Below are 20,370 nucleotides of genomic sequence, written 5' to 3' on the forward strand. Positions count from 1 at the left end.
GGGAAGTTGGAGAGAGTTGACTATAGGACAAATGGAGTGTATTTATTTAGTATATTGAGATCATCTCTCCTTTTAGAGACATCGATTTTGTAGTCTGTCCTTGTTGAAGCCTCTTAGTGAGTGAACTGCAGGGTATAGAGTTGTGGATAGAGGGACTGGGAGGGAGTGCCTGGGTGGCTCAGTTGGTTAACTGACTCTTGATTTCGGCTCAGGTCATGATCTTACAGTTCGTGGGATCAAGTCCCTACATCAGGATCTGTTTAGCACAGAGCCTGCTTGGGATTCTCTCTCTCTCCCCCCCCCCCCCTCTCTGCCCCTCCCCTGCTCGTGAGCTTTGTCTCTCCCATAAATAAATAAACATTAAAAAAATAAATAGGTTAAGCACTCAACTCTTGATTTCAGCTCAGGGCATGATCTCACAGTTAGTGAATTTGAGCCTCCAGTCAGGCTTTACTCTCCCTTTCTCTCTGCCCCTCCCCTACTCTCTCTCTCTCTGTCTCAAAAATAAATACACTTCAATTAAAAATAAAAAAAATACGTAGACAGACAGGCCTTTAAAAAAAAAAAAAAAAAGACTGGGAAGCACCTCGCCTGCCAAATGAGCTGGAAAAGGCAGGTCTGATGCTAAAATCATTGCCACCATGGAGCTGGGATTCAGCTATCTTCCTTTCCTCTACCACATAGGAAACAGTGAGAGAGAAAGTCATACATTATTCTGATTGCTAGTAGAAAGTGCTTCCTGAATAGCCTGCTTGTAACGCTGCTGTAGGTGTGAGTCCTTCATTTTGCTGGGCTTGAATTCTGCACCCTTCTCTCAATCCTGTGAGTTCCTACTTCTGTTGCCTTCTGACTCCTTATTGTAGCATAATCTCATAAAAAAATCCAAGTCCAGGGGCGCCTGGGTGGCTCAGTCAGTTAAGCGTCCGACTTCGGCTCAGGTCATGATCTCGCGGTCCGTGAGTTCCAGCCCCGCGTCGGGCTCTGGGCTGACAGCTCAGAGCCTGGAGCCTGTTTCAGATTCTGTGTCTCCCTCTCTCTCTGCCCCTCCCCTGTTCATGCTCTGTCTCTCCCTGTCTCAAAAATAAATAAACATTAAAAAATTAAAAAAAAAAAAAATCCAAGTCCACCACTAGATAGTATATGACTTGTCTCTTTCTAGGAAAAAACCCTCCAGATGACTGATGACTTGAAACTGCATAGAAACAAAACATAACTCACTCTTTTATAATTCCTGAGTGCAGAATAATAGGAAATAAGAATGTTAAAATGAAAATGCAGGAGATATGCTGCTAGCAAGTAGCACAGCTAGAGGAATAGAAGGTGACTGTTCTTAAGACCTTGTTTTTCAAGTATTCCACGTCTCAGTGAGATTTGGACGGGCTTCTTTTACTCTAGCATTTCAAATAAAGTCCCTTGGCAAGTGCATATGTAGTTCAGATTTCACCCCAGGGTGCCCAGAAAATATTCTGTAAGATGTAGGCTTATATTCTTTGGGCTTACAGGGAACGAGTCTAGTTCCTTATGGTCATGATCAGCAGAGCTGTAAGCACCTGATGTAAATTGTGTCTGGAAGGCACCAGTATTTAAATATTCAGTCTTTACTCTGTCAATAGGAGTGAGCATGCTGATTTTTTTTTAAAGGATCTGCAGTTGAGACCTCACTTAAATCTCCTAACTTTGTTGTAGTGGCCAACACGTCACCAACACTTCCCAGTCAGTATTTATAAGGTTAAAGGGTATCTAGAATATACATTACATGGCAGATTTCCAGAGCTGAGGGGTCTCTAATTACGGTCTATATTCTAATTAGTCTTACTCTTAACCTAGCTTTTCCCCCCATATTATAAATTTTAGCATGTGATCAAAGGAAATAAACAGATCTAAACAAAAATTTATATGTAAACATATATCACAGCTTGTTTACATGGACTGCTGGGAAGAATTTCTCTATAAAGGGTACGAATAGTTGTTTTCTGAAAACAGCTGCTTAGTTTTTATGTGAAATCTTAGAACTATCTGTGTTTTCCTTTGTGTTTTGGCTGTTAGAAGACTAAGAATCAAATGTGTGGGGGTGCCTGGATGGCTCAGTTGGTTAAGCATCCTACTCTTGATTTCGGCGCAGGTCATAATCTCTCAGTTCATGAGATTGGAGCCCTGTGTCTGGCTCCACGCTATGATCGCAGAGCCTGCTTAGGACTCTCTCTCTCCCTTTCTTTCTGCCCCTTCCCTGTTCGCTCTCTCAAAAATAAATAAATGTTAAAAAAATAATTTCTTTAAAAAAAAAAGAATCAAATTTGTGGTCTGTCTCTGCAAGCATATATACATGGACACATACACACACATATACATACAATAGCATGGATGAACCTTATTGTTTGATTCTTCATTATCCTTTGGTCCTGAAAAGTTATGTAGATTTCAGCTAGAGATTTTTTTCAGAGGGGCATTTGAATGTTTTACCCAGCATATGCCATGATAAGTCTCCCAGAAATCCCCTAGAATAGCTGCTCAGATGTTTCAGTTGCCCTTATTCAGCTGGTGGGTTTTCTTACCTCCTCTGCTATTTCTCTTCTGCTTTCTCCTTCTGGGTTCTGTGCAAGCTTAGGCTTTGGCCGCCTCCCTACTGATACGGTCCCTGCACTGCATAGCCCCTGGACATGGAATTATTTCCCCCTCTTTCTCAGTGACTGCTTTTCTTGAAAAAATGTTAATGACTAAAATTCTCTGCCTCATCAAGATATGAAAAAGAATATTCATATCTTTTCTAACTCCATAGTAGAAAAAAGGAAGTACTGTAAATTTGACTTAGAACTTAAGGAAGCCTCCTGGGTTGATGCTTGGGGTTCATTTCTTTCAGGTTTGTTTGATGGTTTAATATTCTTAAAATTTGTCCTTTTTTTTTTTTTTTAGGTGAATGTTGGATGTGTACCCAAAAAGGTAGAATTTTTATTTCTTCTTCCACAGTCCTTTCACATATTTGATAAAGCAATGCATTGATTTATTTCTTTTGAGTGAGTGAATGAGATTATATCTAGGTCTAGTAGTTAGGACTGGTCATCTGCACAGAATTGTTTTTTCTCAATCTAAATTACCGAATGGAATCTTCTAAAGTATTCTTATTCAATTCTGTAGCCTCATGGATTCGCTTACCTGTGGTGATATTTGCTCCTAGTATCTGTGGTACAGATTACATTGAATGAACTTGTCCTTTACCTGTGACGAAGAGGAAGAAATGGCAGTTCTTATTTCCAAAGCTGCATCTTGCTTATACTTGCAAATAATTTTACTCCATATTTGAATGTACTTTCAAAACATGTTATAATCCCAGATGACAACCTTTTGTTACTGAGATTACATTCTAAATTGGTGTTTTTTTGGTAACAGGTAAGCAAATATTCCTAATCTCATCAGTGACACATAACAGAGAGTAATTCCAGGAGGGTTTTTTGTAATCTGTTCCCTAGTGTGGGTAGGTGTTTTTTAATCATAGGAAAGTTTCCCTTTTGCTGTGGGACAGTTCCTCAGTTATTTTTTTTTCTTAGTCTTAGATTTTGGAATCTGTTCTAATTGAAGTCATGCAGTTATGATATATGAATTATGTATATCAGTTATAAGGTGGTTTTATGTAGTTTAAACCAGTTATGGTAGTTAATCCATTAATAGGCACTACCTCATTATTTAAAAATATTACCTGGGCATAGTGGCCTGAATTTGTAATATTTTGTTCCGATATATTAAAAACATTTATTTAAGTATTTATTTTTGAGAGAAAGAGAGAGAGAGACAGGGGAGAAGCAGAGAGGGAGACACAGAATCCGAAGCAGGCTCCAGGCTCCAAGCTGTCAGCACAGAGCCCGATGCAGGGCTTGAACTCACAAACCATGAGGTCATGACATGAGCTGAAGTTGGACACATAACTGATGGAGTCACCCAGGCGCCCCTGTTGCCATATATTATGTTTCATTTATTCCTTCTATTATGATCACATGTGCAGGACATTTACCTTATATTTTCATAGGGCTCTACTGACTTCAAAGTGCTTTTGCATTCTTAAAGATCAGTTGGTAATTGCCTCTTGTTGTCTAGAACAGGTTGAAGCCTAGAGTAACTTCCCTCCAGGAGGGTAGAGTGGGGTAGCAGCACAGAAGGAATCAGATGGGTAGGCCTGCTACTACCCTCATTAGGATGAGCCTAGAAGCCCAATGTGGTTCATATACAGCACCTTCTCCAGAGAGTGTTTGAGGCTATAGCATCATACATAATACAAGTTGGAAGTAAATAAATATTGCCCCTCATGAGGAGATGAGGTATAGTGATGTTTCTTTTCTTTTAAAAATTTTTTGTTTAATGTTTGTTTGTTTGTTTGTTTATTTATTTTGAGAGAGAGAGCGAGAGCAGGGAAGGGGCAGAGAATGAAGGAGACAAAGGATCCAAAGCAGGCTCCGAGCTTACAGCAGAGAGCCTGATGCAGAGCTTGAACTCATGAACTGTGAGATCATGACATGAGCTGAAGTCGTACGCCCAACTGACTGAGCCACCCAGGCGCCCCTATAGTAATGTTTCTTAAAATAACCTATTTTATTTTGTAGTACTAAGAAACCTTTCATGTGCATTAAGATAGACCATCTAGCAGATAAAATGGTTAATGCTATATTAAATGAGTTTCACCTCAATTAAAAAATAAACAGGGCGCCTGGGTGGTTTGGTGGGTTAAGCATCTAATTCTTTCTTCGGCTCAGTTCATGATCTCACAGTTCGTGAGTTTGAGCTCTGCATTGGGCTCTGGGCTGACAGCCGGAGCCTGCTTGGGATTCTGTCTCCATCTCTCTCTGCCACTCCCCCATTTGCTCTTTATCTCTCTCTCAGGATAAATAAAAATAAACTTAAAAAAAAAAAACGGGGGCACCTGGGTGGCTCAGTCGGTCAAGCGTCTGACTTTGGCTCAGGTCATGATCTCACGGTCTGTGAGTTCGAGCCCCGCGTCGGGCTCTGTGCTGACAGCTCAGAGCCTGGAGCCTGTTTCGGATTCTGTGCCTCCCTCTCTCTCTGACCCTCCCCCGTCCGTGCTCTGTCTCTCTCTGTCTCAAAAGTAAATAAATGTTAAAAAAAAAAAAAATTAAAAAACAACAACAGAATCCAGCAGGGCCATCAGTTCTTCATTTTTAGGCATAAAGAGAGAACGGTACAAAGAAGGAATCAAAGACTTGTCAAAAATGGAGTCTCAGGATTGTCTGACAAAGAAAACTGATAGTTTGTCATATAGAGTTCTGGATGCTATCTTGTATTCTGTTACCTTGATGATGAGTTGGCATAAAAGGCCTTTACAGATTTCAGGCTGCATTCCACAGAAATGTGCAACAAATCTTTGAGTTCCAGATGTCTAATTACACACATCGTTACAAGGACATGTTCATAGGTACTGAGTATGTGATAGGGATTTATTCTCTTAAGGTTTTCAGTCCTCATCTTTATCTCAGAGCATCTTCTAAATTACTTTAAAGCTACAGATGCAATTCAGTTTCCCAGCACCAATCACAAAAGACAGGGCTTCAGGAAGTCTGAAAGTTAAAAAGAGGGTGTAAGCAGTAATAAATTTTACTGGAAGGACTATGAGTCTTATAACATCCTGCTTTTATAGAGTTTATAAAATAGGGAGTTAATAGAAGTAATATCCCCCAACATTTCAGTAGCCTCCCTATAAAACCTGTCTGGTCATATTTCTGAACTTTCTCTTTTAAAATGTTTACTTTTAATAAATTTCATATATTGGATAAAAAAAAAATAAAAGTAGGACACTATTTAACAATCCAAAAAAAAAAAAAAAGAACAGTATTATGTGTTTGTGAAAATGTGGAAAAAGAATCCTCTTACACAGACTTGGTAGGGACGTTAATTTTTATAAACACCTTGGAAGATAATTTCACTATTAAATTTTAATAGACATAAAAAAAATGTTTACTTTTGTTTTTATTTTAAAATTCAGTATTTTTATCTGCTTTTATGTGGTTACCTTTTGTGCATGATTTCTTTTTTTCCTCAGGACTCATGCACTACTGTTGTTGCGGGATTTTTTTTTTTTTTTTTACAGGTAATGTGGAACACGGCTGTCCATTCTGAATTCATGCACGATCATGTTGATTATGGCTTTCAAAGTTGTGAGAGTAAATTCAATTGGCGGTAAGTGTTAATGCTTAGAGGTTCTGTTTACCAATATTAATATTTTTCTTTCATAATTTAATGAGCCATAAACTTTTTTGGGAGGATGTTCCTGTGGTAAAGTATATATAACATAAGCTTTTGGAGGTGATGGCTATATTTGTGGCCTTAATTGTGATGATGGTTTTAGAGATATATACTTATCTCTAAACTCACCAAGTTATATACAGGAAATATGTACTGTTTTTTGTATGTCAGTTGTACCTCAATAAAATGGTTTTCAAATACACAAAGTCCATTTTAGCTATTTTTAAGTTGTCAGTACAGGGCCATTAAGTTATATTCATAGTGCTGTACAGCTATCACCACCATCCATTTTGAGAACTTTTCCACCATCCAGAACAGAAACAATGTGTTCATTGAACAATACCTCCTCAGCTCCTCCCCCCAGCCCCTGGTATCACTCGTTTACTTTCTGTCTCTATGAATTTGCCTGTTTTAGGTACTTTGTATGATATTTGTTCTTTTACCCCCTGCTTATCTCACTTAGCATAATGTTTTCAGAATTCATGCATGTTGTGACATGTTTCAGAGTTTCATTCCTTTTTAAGGCTGCATACTAGTCCCTTGTGTGCATACCACATTTTGTCTATTCATTCATCCTTCAGGGGACTTCTAGGTTGTTTTCACCTTTTATCTACTGTGAATAATGCTTGACCTACAAATCCCTGGTTTCATTTCTTCTAGGTCTGTACCTAGAAATGAAATTGCTGGGTCAAATGGCAATTCTGTGTTTAACTTTTTAAGGAACTGCCATAAACATGTAGAAGCCATCAAATTTTCAGAATTTTAGCAAAATCATTCATTTATTCAACAAATATTTATTGAGTGGCCACCAAGTACTTACGCACTGTGCCAAAGCAGCTGTCCTTATCTTCTTTGCAGAAAAACATTTACATATTGTGGGTGTCTACCGAACATTTTCCTTGGAGTAGAATGAGGGTTCTCTACATTTGGCAGGGAAAGGGGTGACTGCCTTCAGAGATACTCACTCATGGGGTTCTTATTGACTCTTCTGTGTGTGTGTCATTCTCTGCTGATAGGGGCGTTCAGGGACAGGTGCCCTACTCGCTAACTGAAAGAAGAGAATTTTGTTTCTCAGTACTGACTTAAGTTTCATTACAGTGTTATAAAGGAAAAGCGTGATGCCTATGTGAGCCGCCTGAATACCATCTATCAAAATAACCTAACCAAGGTGAGTGTGCTGGGAACTCTGAAGAAGGAGCTATTCTTTGTTGGAGTATGCTACTAATCTGACCAGACAAAAACACAACCTTCGCACATATCTCGTTTCTTTTCTTTCTTTTGCAATTAATGATTTTAGGTTGACCTGCCAGAACAGAAGTGTATGTCTCAGTAAGCCAGTCTTTTTTCTTTTTTCTTTTTTTTTAAATTTATTTATTTTGAGAGAGACTGAGTGCAAGTGGGGAAGGGGCAGAGAAAGAGACAGAGAATCCTAGGCAGGCTCCGTGTAGTCAACATGTCAAGCAACGCGGGGCTTGAACCCACAAAACTGTGAAATCGTGACCTGAACTGAAATCAAGAGTCGGACACTTAACCGACTGAGCCACCCAGGCACCCCTGGCCAGTCTTTTTTCTACAGAGCGGGCAGTGCATGCTATGATTGGTGGACCAGGTGTCACAGCATGGCTGTACCTTGAGTAGGTCTGGCCCTCCAGTTAGTTCCAGAAACCAAAAACACAAGAGATTGATGTACACAACAATATGCTAGTTAATTCATTAAAATCAGAAGTACCGTCTGGCTGGAAAGTTGTTGTTCATTTGTTCACAGCAACCTCGTCCTTGGTGACTAGATCTGCTCAACAGACCAAATTATGGTTCAGACAGTTGCTTCTGTGAACGAAGTCTGATTACTTTGCCTAAGAACACTGGGCAAGGGTGTGTTTGCCTTTAGCAAATCTATATGGTCCTTTGTTAGTCTGAGGCTTTTTCTGCTTTAGTGCTTAGGTGTCGTACTTCTTCAACTCGGACTGCTGGTGGCATTGATAAATGGTGCACCTTCCAGCTGTGCTTTTTCTTGACAGCATATTTCCCACCACCCTTTGTTTGCCTTTGTGGTTTCACTTTGCAGTTTCTAAGATTTCTGCACAGCTTGGATTATATTTCAATCTGTAGATTCTTAGTGATACTTGGGCCACCATAGTCCCATGGCAGCATGTTTATAAATCAATTTTTAGGATGAGTTACTTCTATAGATGGCTAACCTCATACATTTTTAGGTCAATTCTTCTTCATTAGGTTTATTTTTTGGAGGGTGATATTTTCTGACCTTACTCCCCAATTCAAGGGAGAAATATTTGGGGCCTTCAGTGCCCTCTACACTGGTGACAAGAGATTTTAAGGCTGTTAGACATGGTAGAGGTACTACTCACTATACTAAAACATCCACATCAATTTTTTTTTAATTTTTTTTAATGTTTATTTATTTTTGAGACAGAGAGAGACAGAGCATGAACGGGGGAGGGTCAGAGAGAGGGAGACACAGAATCCGAAACAGGCTCCAGGCTCTGAGCTGTCAGCACAGAGCCCGACGCGGGGCTCGAACCCACGGACAGCAAGATCATGACCTGAGCCGAAATCGGCCGCTCAACCAACTGAGCCACCCAGGCGCCCCCAATTTTTTTTTTTTAAATGGAGCAAGCTAAAATACTTTTGCAGAAGAGACAGGAAAATCACTCAGAAAACAGCAAAAAACAAAACACAACAAATCTTGGTGTCGTAGAACTTAACTATGTGTGACCTTATGGGAAAGGAATTACTTACAGTTGATGCACAAATTCTGAAGAGGAAAGGAAACCTTCTGTCAAATATCTTAGGAAATGAAAATAAACATTGTATCAGTTCCTCCCCCAGATGATATTGCGGGTTGACCCATACCCTTTTTGTCTTCTGAAGGAAGGTTTCTCTTGTGGCTTCTGGCATTGATCTCAAGTCAGCTTGGCTAAAGCAGGGCATCTATAAAACAGACCTGAAGGGCTGTTTGGAAAGGAGGAAATAACTTAATTCAGAACCAAGCATGTTCCAAAATGTTAAAACATGCTATTTTGTGATCAGGCTTCCACGATTCCATTATCCTGGTAAGTCGCCCACATTTGCTTGCCAATGCATGTATCATGGCTTCAGAAGCTTGCCAGCAGTCCCTAGATGGAGGCCCTGGCTCAGAGGATGCCAGAGTCTGCATTCTCAACATCTCTAGCATCGAACTTCATTGTCATGTTTCTGGTTCTTCCATTTTGTTTAGGAAAACAGAAGCACTGCATTTTCCTTCCTTGGCCAAAATATCCCTCTTTTGCCTCTACTCCCTTCACCTTTATCCTTTGTCTTTCTCGGCCTTCTGTCCCTCCTCCAGACACGCCATTCTTCAGTGTGATTTCATTGCAAGTGAGGAAGACCTTCTCCCTCAATTCCTGGGGACAAGGATGTAGCATTTTTCCTTGTGGAGGTGATTTGCACATGTTTTTATTTTTCAGTCTCTGGATTTTGGCCCAAGATAGCATCTTCTTAAGGTACACTTCCAGCAATCAACTGGCAACCCCCTTACCTAAGTATCAATTAACAGAAGTTCTGCAGAAACTTAAAACATTAGAGAGCTGTCTTGGCATTGGTAAATGTAAAATCCAAATCCTCTGTAGAGAAATGGAAAGAGCTGATAAGTTGCCACAGGTGTTTTTATGTTGAGAACAGGCTAATGTCGATGTCACGGTTCCTTTTCCAGTCCCATATAGAAATCATCCATGGCCATGCAGCATTCACAAGTGATCCCAAGCCCACAGTAGAAGTCAGTGGGAACAAATACACTGCTCCTCACATCCTGATTGCCACTGGTGGCGTGCCCTCTCGTCCTCAGGAGAGCGAGATCCCTGGTGAGTCTTCTGAAGGCAAATGCTTGTTGGTAAGAGTCAAGAGGAGTTTACTGTTGTCTTCAACCTTACAAGCCATGCCAGGGGATCTGCCTATATCAGTTCTTTCTCTTGGACAAGGCCACACAGCCATGAGAGAAAGTCTCTGCAGAACCTAGATGTAATTGGGGTAAGTGGTAGCTCGTGATGGGGTGAAGAAAGATATTTCTTCTAGCTCCAAATGCATACATACTACAAGTAACACAGGAAGAAAAATCAGCAAAGAGTCTCTTCCTTTCCTTCTCAGCATGGCAGAGATTGTCATCTGCCTGAATTTGTCACGTGGATTGTTATTTACAAGACAGGTCTTGAGTTACTCTTTTGCTCAAGGGAGTGAAATCTTGTAGGGATGAAACTTAATTACCTGTTAAGCCTCTGTGTGCAGTTTTCTTACATAGAGAATTCTAGAATTAAAGTAGTAAGTATTTTCAGGTAGTCATATTTGCTCTTGCATTTTGTGCACACAGGGATGAGCCATGAACATACTGCCTTATTCTGACGTAAGAAACATTGTTCATGTCTTTCTCCCCAACTAGATTATAAGGTCTTTCTGGGTGGTGATCATAGCTTATACATATTCTGTATTCTCCCTGGATTGGCTTCAGAAGACTCGTGACCAATCTGAATTTATATGGGAAATTTTGAGCGTATGTGCATTTATGTGTTTTATTCTCTCTGAGGAGAGGATCCAAAACTTGCCACCGGTTTTTAAAGGGGGTTCATGACTCCCAAAAGGTCAAGAACAACTACCATAAAAGATAGTAAGATGTTGTTCTCAAGTACCTTAAAATTTAGTTGGGAAGATTGGACATAAGCATCCTAATATGAAACAGTCTCCAGGATTGATAAGTCAAAAAAGCAAGGTGTGGAACAGCGTGTGTAGTATGCTCCAATTTGTGTCTTTCTGAAATTTCTGAAAAGGCAGGGAGACTATACACACACTGGAATATGTGTGGAAGGATACTCTAAGCCCTGTCATGCTGACTCTCTGAGGGTCCTAGAGGTTGAGGGTGGGAAGGACTTCTGCTTTTCACTAGATGCTCTGTTGTGCTTTTTGGATTTTTAAGATACATACATTTATTAATTTAAAACCTGTAATAAAAACAAATGCAAAGAAATAAAAGGTAAGTGTTCCAAGTTTTGTTCTCTTTCTTTCTAAGTTTTATTTTTGAGAGAGAGAGAGAGCAGGGGAGGGGCTGAAAGAGAGAGAGACACAGAATCTGAAGCAAGGTCCACATTCCAAGCTGTTAGCACAGAGCCTGATGCGGGGGCTCGAACTCATGAACCATGAGATCATGACCTGGCTCAAGTTGGACACTTAACTGACTGAGCCCCCCAGATGCTCCCCTAGATGGTGTTTTCTAGACAGTGAGCCTTGGGTTGTTCACAGGTGGGACAGATTACTAAGGGATGGCATAAAGCAAAACAACTTACCAGGAAAGGGGCTCACACACTGAGCGGTATATGCTGAGGAAGAGGAAGACCGAAAGAACCAGTGGGTAATAAAGATGTCTTCGAAGGACATTCAGCCAATTCAACCAGTTTTTCCAGCACTGAAGTTCTGGGGGCAAATTCATTAAGCTGAGACTGGAAGAGGGTCAGGGCCAAATTGTGGAGACTTACAGAGTTAAGTGAAGGAATCTATAATTCATGACAACTGGGTCAAATAATGGTTAGCTTATAAATAGGGTAGTGACAAGATCTAAGTGATAATTTTAGAAAACTAATCTGACAGTGACTTACAGCGGAGGGAGATCAGTTTAGGAAGCTGTCACAGTAGAATGTACAGGGGGTGAAGACATGGTTACGAAGCCCAGCATTAGCATCTGACCTATACGGGAAAAGCTCAGTTCTGCAGACAGTTAACTGAGCCACTGCTCCATGCCAGCATCAGAGAAGAGAACGGGCATAACAGACTCTGAGAAGGGAGAGTCAGGTACTGTATTTCAGGACACATTACAAAAAGTGTATTCATCACACCTGAAATCAGGATGTGTCTTTTCATCATGGTGCCTTGAATTTAGCAAAGTGCAAATTTTTTTTTCTTAAATATTTATTTTTGAGAGAGAGAAAGCTCAGGGGAGAGAGCTTTTTTATTTTGAGAGAGAGAAAGCTCAGAAAGCTCTCAGAAAGCAGAGAGACAGAGAGAGACAGAGGATCTGAAGCAGGCTCTTGTGCTGACAGCAGCAAGCCTGACGTGGGGCTCAAACCCACGAACCGTGAGATCGTGACCTGAGCCAAAATTGGACACTTAACCGACTGAGCTACCCAGGCTGATTAGATATTGTGGCGGACCCTTGAGAGAAGGAATCACAGATTGACAACTTAGGACTTCATTTGGATTATTGGTGGAAGGTGGTCCATTTAACTGAACTGGTGAACTTGAGAGAGGGATACGGTTGGAACATAAGGTTTAGTTCTAAACGTACTGAGTTTGAGGCAAAGTAGAATTATGTGGCAGGGCAGTTAGAAATATGGGACTGGAACTTAGGGAGAAGGTCACAACTAGGATATTTGGAAGTCATCTGCAGTGAGGGAAGAGTTGGTTGAAACTTTTGAAGAAAAATGGAGAAGAGGGTTGAGGCTGAGCCAAGGGGCAGGAGAGCGAAGCAGAGCTGACAGACAGTCTATTCATGACGGCCAAGAAGATCCTAGTTCCTCAGAGAAATGTTAAAGGTGGTTGTTACTGCTCTTTTTTTATTCCTAGACAGAACAAAAATGTGCACTCAGGGAAGACTGGGTTGGGAGGTTCCCAAGTGGAAACTTGGATAAAACTTGTTGAAACAGAATGTGATGGCTGAGAAAATGTCCGGGTCCTGTACAAAACGTTGATGTCGTTTTACAAGAGGAAGCTCAGTCTGTGTGATCTGTATTGCATTTTCCTATATAGGTGCCAGCCTAGGAATTACCAGTGATGGATTTTTCCAACTGGAAGAATTGCCTGGGTAAGTTGGTTTCCTTCCCAACCTCAGTGTTCCTTCTTCCTCAGTCTCTCTAGCTAACATTTCTTCTTCCTCCCCTTCCCAACCATTAAATGCAGGCATTCCTTGAATTGTCTTCTCCTACTTCTCTTTTTTCAACTTTGGGTATCTCATCCACTAATACCCCAGTGAACGACTTGGATCTTTCATTGCACTTTTTTGGACCAGAATCAAATATAGGGTGGTTTTGGAGAATAAATAGTAAAGTCCTAAAATGATCTTCTTTCTTCACCTGGATACAGCATCAAGTGATAATGTGTCTCAAGTAACTGATTCTGGTTTCCAAAGCAGCTAGTGCAAAGGGAATCTCCATGAATGAAGGCTTTGTCACTGTCACAAAAAAATAGGTTTTCTGAATTTGTCCTTTATGTGTGTTTGTCCAAAACCTTAGTATAAATTTGTCATGGATTTAGATACATAGAGAAAAAAATATACTGAGGAAGATTGTTTCTCTAATTTGAAGAAGCTGCCAGTTGCGGGTTTTCTAGATGGAGGGAGCTTCCTTTCACTCCTGATAAGCAAGGACATGTAGGGGCTGGAGGAGGGACCCTTTTGGCCCAGGGACTGGCCTTTGTCCCCTTCTGAGTAGCACTCACGCTGGAATCAGTATTGCTCAATTCTGCTGCTCCCTCAGTGGTGCTGCCAGTCCAGTTGAGGTCTTAATCCTGTGTTTTTCTAAAGGCCTTCGTGGAGGGTGACTAATGATCCATGTCTATGCCTTTACCTTTAATGATCTGGAGCCACAGTTAATAAGGGGCAGGAGGGCTTCTCTGCAGTTCCATAGCTGCAATGAAAACCTCCCATTGAGATATTTGGATCAGGCCATCTTCTGGCTTTGAGAAAAGCACAGTCTTTTTAGATTTGCTGTCTGCAGGGCATACAACTATGTTAGAGAACAGCTTTTCTTCCCTCACGATCCACCCTGTACTGTTTGGTTTTAGGATTGAATGATGACACATGTGAGAATGTTCCCATAAATGTGGTCATGACTTGTCATGTTTGGATGATGTAAGTCAATCTAGACTCACCCTCAGAGAAGCTTCTTTATAGATACTTGTCCATTAAAAATTTTTAAATAAATGATTTAGGGGTGCCTGGGTGGCTCAGTTGGTTAAGCGTTGGACTCTTGATTTCAGCTCAGGTCATAATCTCATGGTACACGAGATCGAGCCCCATGCTGGGTGCTGCCCTGACAGTGTGGAGCCTGCTTGGGATTCTTTCTCTGTCCCTCCTCTGCTCATGTTCTCCCTCTCAAAAATAAATAAACATTTAAAAAAATTCTAGCGGGGTGCCTGGGTGGCTCAGTCAGTTGAGCGTACGACTTTGGCTCAGGTCACGATCTTGTGGTTCATGAGTTCAAGCCCTGTGTTGGGCTCTGCACTGACAGCTCAGGCCTGGAGGCTGTTTCAAATTCTGTGTCTCCCTCTCTCTCTGCCCCTCCGCTCCTCACACTCTGTCTCTCTCTCAAAAATAAACATTAAAAAAAAATTTTTAATACTACCAATACAAATTTAATAAATGAATGTATGCATTTTAGAAACAAAAGACTCTGGGAACATAGGAACTGAATGAACATTTTTTTTTTCTTCTTTTTGTAAGAGTCCTTTATCACTGTTAATTTGGTAAGTAAGTAATTAAAGAAAGAACAGATTCTGTAGGTAAGGTACCCTGTGCTATGGGCTGTATGATTCAGTTTTTGCCCTCATTGGGCTTTTTTTTTTAAAGTTTATTTATTCTGACAGAGGGAGAGAGAGAGAATCTCAAGCAGGCTCTGCGCTGTCAGAACCCGACACGTGGCTTGAACCCATGAACTGTGAGATCATAATCTGAGCTGAAATCAAGAGCCAGATGCTTAACCAACTAAACCACCCAGGCACTCCCTCATTGCACTTATGGTTGGATGGAGGCCGGGGCATTGACCTGTGGAATGTTGTGGTCCAAGTCGTTCCAAGGGCCATAAATGATGAGACATGCTCTGGGAACTTGGAGGATATAAGATCATTTCTGGGGGATACTAAAGTGGTAAGAGGTAGAAGAGAGGTGCCTCTGGGAGCTGAGAGCAAAACACTGAGGTCACAGTTCTCTGAAGAAGCTAGCTTGTTTACACCTGTTTCTTATATGTCCCCTCTGCTTAGAAATATCCTCAACTCCTGTAGGAGCTGCTCATCTTTCAGGAAACCAGAGTGTTTTCTGAGTCCTCGACCCTGCACACACTAACTGGTGACTCTGTGCTTTGGCACGTGCCGGCACGTGTCTCCCCTCAGGAATTCCTCTAGGGTGGGAGCTGCTACCCACCCCGCCTAGTACAATGCTTAACCAAAGTAGTAATAATAAGTGTTTGGGGAAGAAAAATGGGTAAGGGGAAGAAGAAGGGGAGGGAAGACCCAAAGAAAGGAGAAGAGATCAAGTATAGTAGAAAAGAGGGAGGTAGCACTGGAAGAAGAACTGTTCATTGGTTTCCAGGCTATGTAGACATTTCTCTTGTCAAATCCTGGGTTGTGAGATAAGCTGACTTGCAACCATTTGGGTTCACACTTCATCCTCTATCTAGATCAGAGCCTTCTGATGGCACAGACTCACCACATGGATACCTTACCATTAGAAGGTGGTAAAGAAGAGTTTCCTTTGTTCTTCCCAGATGGCCTATGTCTTTAAAAATTTTTTTTAATGTTTATTTTTTAGGGAGAGAGAGAGAGAGAGAGAGAGAGAGAGTGTGTGTGTGTGTGTGTGTGTGTGTAAGCAGGAGAGGGGCAGAGAGAGAAGGAGACACAGAATCCAAAGCAGGCTCCAGGCTCTGAGCTGTCAGCCCAGAGCCCAACACTGGGCTTGAACTCACCAACCATGAGATCATGACTTGAGCCAAAGTCAGACCCTTAACCGACTGAGCCACCCAGGTGCCCCCAGATGGTTTACTTCTTATCCAAACGTTATAATGATGTTCAAGGACTGTGCTTAAAGTGTTCAAGAACTCCAGCCTTGAATGGGATGGCTCCGCACTTACCTTGTAGGCTGCAGCTTGGAAGTACCCTTCGTTGCTCTAGGCCCAGGATCACCTTCTCCACCACTGATTCTGACCTCTGTCAGCATTTATCTAGTGTTTAAGATGCCTTCTTAGACCAAAATTTATGCAGGGAGTCTAGTTTTAATTCAGACCTGACAACTTAAATGGCTTGCTTTAATTGGCCTTTAACCTATTGCAAAGATTGGTAGAATTGAATAATGATCAAGGATAAGTTCTGAGCAGGGAAGAATTGTGGTGAGCATGTTGCCAGTTTTAGTTTTAGGTGCAAAGGTCCCTCATGAGGTATCATCTCTAGTGTCAGGTTTTTTTTTTGTTTGTTTGTTTTCTCTCTGAAGAAATGAGGCTAAAGAACTTTTAACAACTAACAATCTATTTCCCTTCTACAAAGGGATATTTTCCATGTAAAATTGCCATGTAGTATCCAGGATTGAATCTTGGAGCAGCAAAAGGAAATGAATGGAAACACTGGTGAAGTCTGAGTAAAGCCTGGAGTTTAGTCAATAGCAGTGTACCAATGCCAATTTCTTAGTTTGGGTGATTGATACATGGTTATGCAAGATGTTAACTTGTAGAAAAACTGGGCGAAGTGTATACAGGACGTCTCTGTGCTATCTTTTCAAGTTTTCTGTAAATCTAAAACTGTTCCAAAATAAGTTTATTTACAAAAATATTAACCCTCTATCTCATTTTAGTCGCAGCGTCATTGTCGGTGCGGGTTACATTGCTGTAGAAATAGCTGGGATTCTTTCTGCTCTGGGTTCAAAGACATCGCTGATGATACGCCATGATAAGGTAAATTCTGTCCTTTTCCCTTCCCTTTGCTTGATGTTAATCTTTTAAAAGTCCACACTTAAAATATTCTATGTTGTCATTAAATATTAGGGTCCAAAGCATGTGGAGGTTGGTTGGTTTGTTCTGTGTGAAACCACAAAGGAGCTGTTGAATTGGGCCTCATGTCCTTACCAGCTGCCAGTAGATGATAATGATTTTCATTTCATCAAACTGGTTGGTATTTTTTTCATGAAGTGCTAGATAATATCAGGTGCCTTAGTAAGGAAACATGCAGGCTTAAATATAAATATTAGTTAAATTGAACAGACTGTCGGGTTAATTTCTTATCCTGGAAATCAGTTTCACATGGTCAGGAGGTAGTGTTAGATTATTAACACTCAGTCAAAAAAATTTGCTAAATTCTTTGTATTAAAAGAAAACCTACCAAACCTACATGCACAATTGTGTTCATGGCAGCATTATTCACAATAGCCCAGAGGTAGAAGCAACCCAAGTGTCCATTGACAGACAGATGAATACACAAAATGTGTATATCTGTGCAATGAAATATTTTTCAGCCTTAAAAGGAAGGACATTCTGACACATGCTCTAGCATGGATGAACTTTGAGGACATCATGCCAAGTAAAATAAACCAGTCACAAAAAGATGTATCTGATGTGATTTCCACTTACATGAGGTATCTAGAGTAGTCAAGCTCAGAAAAACAAAAAGTAGAATGGTGGTTGCCAGGGGTTAGGTGCAGAAAGAAATGGGGAATTGTCTAAGGACAGGAGAAAAGTTTGGGAGATGGGTGGTACCACAAAGTGAAAATACATAACACTACGGAACTGTATCTGTAGAAATGGTTGAGTTGGTAAATTTAATGTCATGTATTTTTTACCACAATATAAAGATAATAATGATAGAGGCAGCTTATAGATCATCTTATTGAAATGCCATTGATAGATGAAATTAAGACCAAGCAAGGTTTTGTGACTATTAATTAGCATCATAACTGAGAGTCAGCTAAGATCTTAGAAAGCCCAGGCCAGTACAATTGACCCTTGGACAACTTGGGGGTTAGGGGTACAGACACTTTGTGCAGTGGAAAATCTGAGTGTAACTTTTGACTCCCTAAAAACTAATAGCCTCCTGTTAACCTTGACATGAAGCCTTACCAATAACATAAATAGTCAATTACCATATTTCATAAATGTGTTATGTATATATTTTTTAATGTTTTATTTTTGAGAGACAGTGCAAGCAGGGGAGGGACAGAGAGGGGGGGTGAACAGAGGATCCAAAGCAGGCTCTGTGCTGATAGCAGCAAGCCCAATGTGGGACTTGAACTCACGGACTGTGAGATCATGACCTGAGCCAAAGTCAGACGCTCAACTGACTGAATCACCTGGGCGCTTCCTGTATGTGTATTATATATCAAATCCTTAGAATAAAGTATGCTGGAGAAAAGAAAGTGTTACTAACAAAATCCTAAGAGAAGGTCACCTGGCTGGCTCAGTGGGTAGAGTACATGTGACTCATGATCTTGGGGTTATGAGTTCAAGCCCCACATTGGGCGTAGAGCTTACTTGAAAAGAAAAAGAAAATCCTAAGAGAAAATACATTTACAGAATTGTACTGTAAAGAATCTGCATATAAGTGAACCTATGTAGTCCAAACGTGTGCTCAAGGGTCAACAGTTTTTTTCTGCTAAAATGCAGCCTCTGTGTCTTACCTGGTGAAGTGTTACTTTATATTTTTAAATTAATCATGGAAGTACCACTGGATTTTGGTACAGTACTAGAGCTTTCAGAGACCTGTTTGAGGCAATAGCAAGAGTGTTGGCCTAAGAATCTAACTGACCTTAACAAGCGTGTGACTTGGGTAAGTCATTTAATGCTTCGAGGACAGGATTTATCAGATCCCTAACCACTCAGATGCTATGGTTCTAATTCTTGATTATTTGAGCAAATAGAAGGAGACAAGGGAAACTGATAACCCAGGTCAACATATACTCGAAGGAACTTTCTCTTTGCCTTTGAGACTTGTCATATAATTAACCCCCGGGAGAATAAGGAAACAAGGTGCAGCAGTTTGCCAATAGAGTGCATAATTCCTGCACTTGGAAAATAGGCTCATTTGCATCTGTACTTGGCCTTCCTGCCCTCCCTAAACCCCAATGCATCAGGCTTATTCTCCCTCTTTTCCCTGTCCTGGTATAACTCCGTTTTAGAACTATCCTACGAATGACTCAAGACCTCCCACCTTTTTTTTTTTTTTTAAGTTTATTTATTTTGAGAGAGACAGACAGACAGTGCATGTGCATGTGCACGAGTGAGAGGAAGATAGGGAGAGAGAGAATCTTAAGCAGGCTCTGCACTGTCAGCACAGAGCCCAACACGGGGCTCGAACTCAAGAGCCGTGAGATCAGGACCTGAGCCAAAGTCAGACGCTTAATCGACTGAGCCACCCAGGTGCCCCAAAACCTCCCATTTTTACCCTGTCTGGGGTTTGTCACAAAGAAATCTCCAAGGCCATGCTCTTGACTCTTCTGCTTAGATAGGAGATTTTGCTAGAGAGATCCTCCCTTAAATCATATCAGAGTGGAAGCTGCCCTGGAATACTGAAACAGGAAGGAGAATTTTTGGTCCCAAGATATAATTATGGAAAAGAGGAGCAAGTTTGTGAGGAGAAGGACATGGCAAAGATAGTAGAAGCCTGAAGGTTGCCTGTTTAACTCTAAAACTGGAGTTGGTGAAGTCAGACGTAATACAGACATTGGTGGTGACGTAGGAAAATAGATTAAAACTCTACTTACAATACGGCTGTGAATGAAGAAAGAGATAGGAGGGAGGATACTGATACTTGGCTCCCAAGTTTGTAACATATCTTTTTTTTTTAAATTTAAAGCCAAGTTAGTTAATATACAGTGTAATAATGATTTCAGGAATAGAATTTAGTGATTCATCACTTATATATAAGACCCTAGTGCTCATCCCAACAAGTGTCCTCCTTAATGCCCATCACTCCTTTAGCCCATCCTCCCACCCACCTCCACTCCAGCAGCCCTCAGTTTGTTCTCTGTATTTAAGAGTCTCTTAATGGTTTGTCTCCTTCTCTGTTTTTGTATTATTTTTGCTTCCCTTCCCTTATGTTCATCTGTTTTGTTTCTTAAATTCCACATAGGAGTGAGATCATATGATATTTGTCTTTCTTTGCCTGACTTATTTTGCTTAGCATAATATATTCTACTTCCATCCATGTTGCTGCAAATGGCAAGATTGCATTCTTTTTGATCGCCAAGCACTACTCCATTGTGTGTGTGTGTGTGTGTGTGTGTGTGTGTGTGTGTGTGTGTGTGTATACACACCACATCTTTATCCATTCATCTGTTGATGGACATTTGGGCTCTTTCCATACTTTGGCTATTATCTATAGTGCTGCTATAAACATTGGAGT

General features: G+C 40.8%; 1 protein-coding gene across 1 annotated transcript in view; it reads left to right on the top strand.

Annotated features, from left to right (window-relative positions):
• GSR (glutathione-disulfide reductase) overlaps positions 1 to 20,370 on the top strand; it is a 45,352-nt gene that overhangs the window by 12,420 nt on the left and 12,562 nt on the right. Inside the window, exons 2-7 of the mRNA XM_060653161.3 lie at positions 2,911 to 2,937; positions 6,089 to 6,177; positions 7,342 to 7,411; positions 9,953 to 10,100; positions 13,027 to 13,081; positions 16,832 to 16,931. Of these exons, the coding sequence (XP_060509144.1) occupies positions 2,911 to 2,937; positions 6,089 to 6,177; positions 7,342 to 7,411; positions 9,953 to 10,100; positions 13,027 to 13,081; positions 16,832 to 16,931 (489 nt within the window). The remainder of the gene's footprint in view (positions 1 to 2,910; positions 2,938 to 6,088; positions 6,178 to 7,341; positions 7,412 to 9,952; positions 10,101 to 13,026; positions 13,082 to 16,831; positions 16,932 to 20,370) is intronic.

This window comes from Panthera onca, chromosome B1 (genome assembly GCF_046562875.1).
Source record: "Panthera onca isolate mPanOnc1 chromosome B1, mPanOnc1 haplotype 2, whole genome shotgun sequence".
In the NCBI taxonomy this organism is placed as follows: Eukaryota; Metazoa; Chordata; class Mammalia; order Carnivora; family Felidae; genus Panthera; species Panthera onca.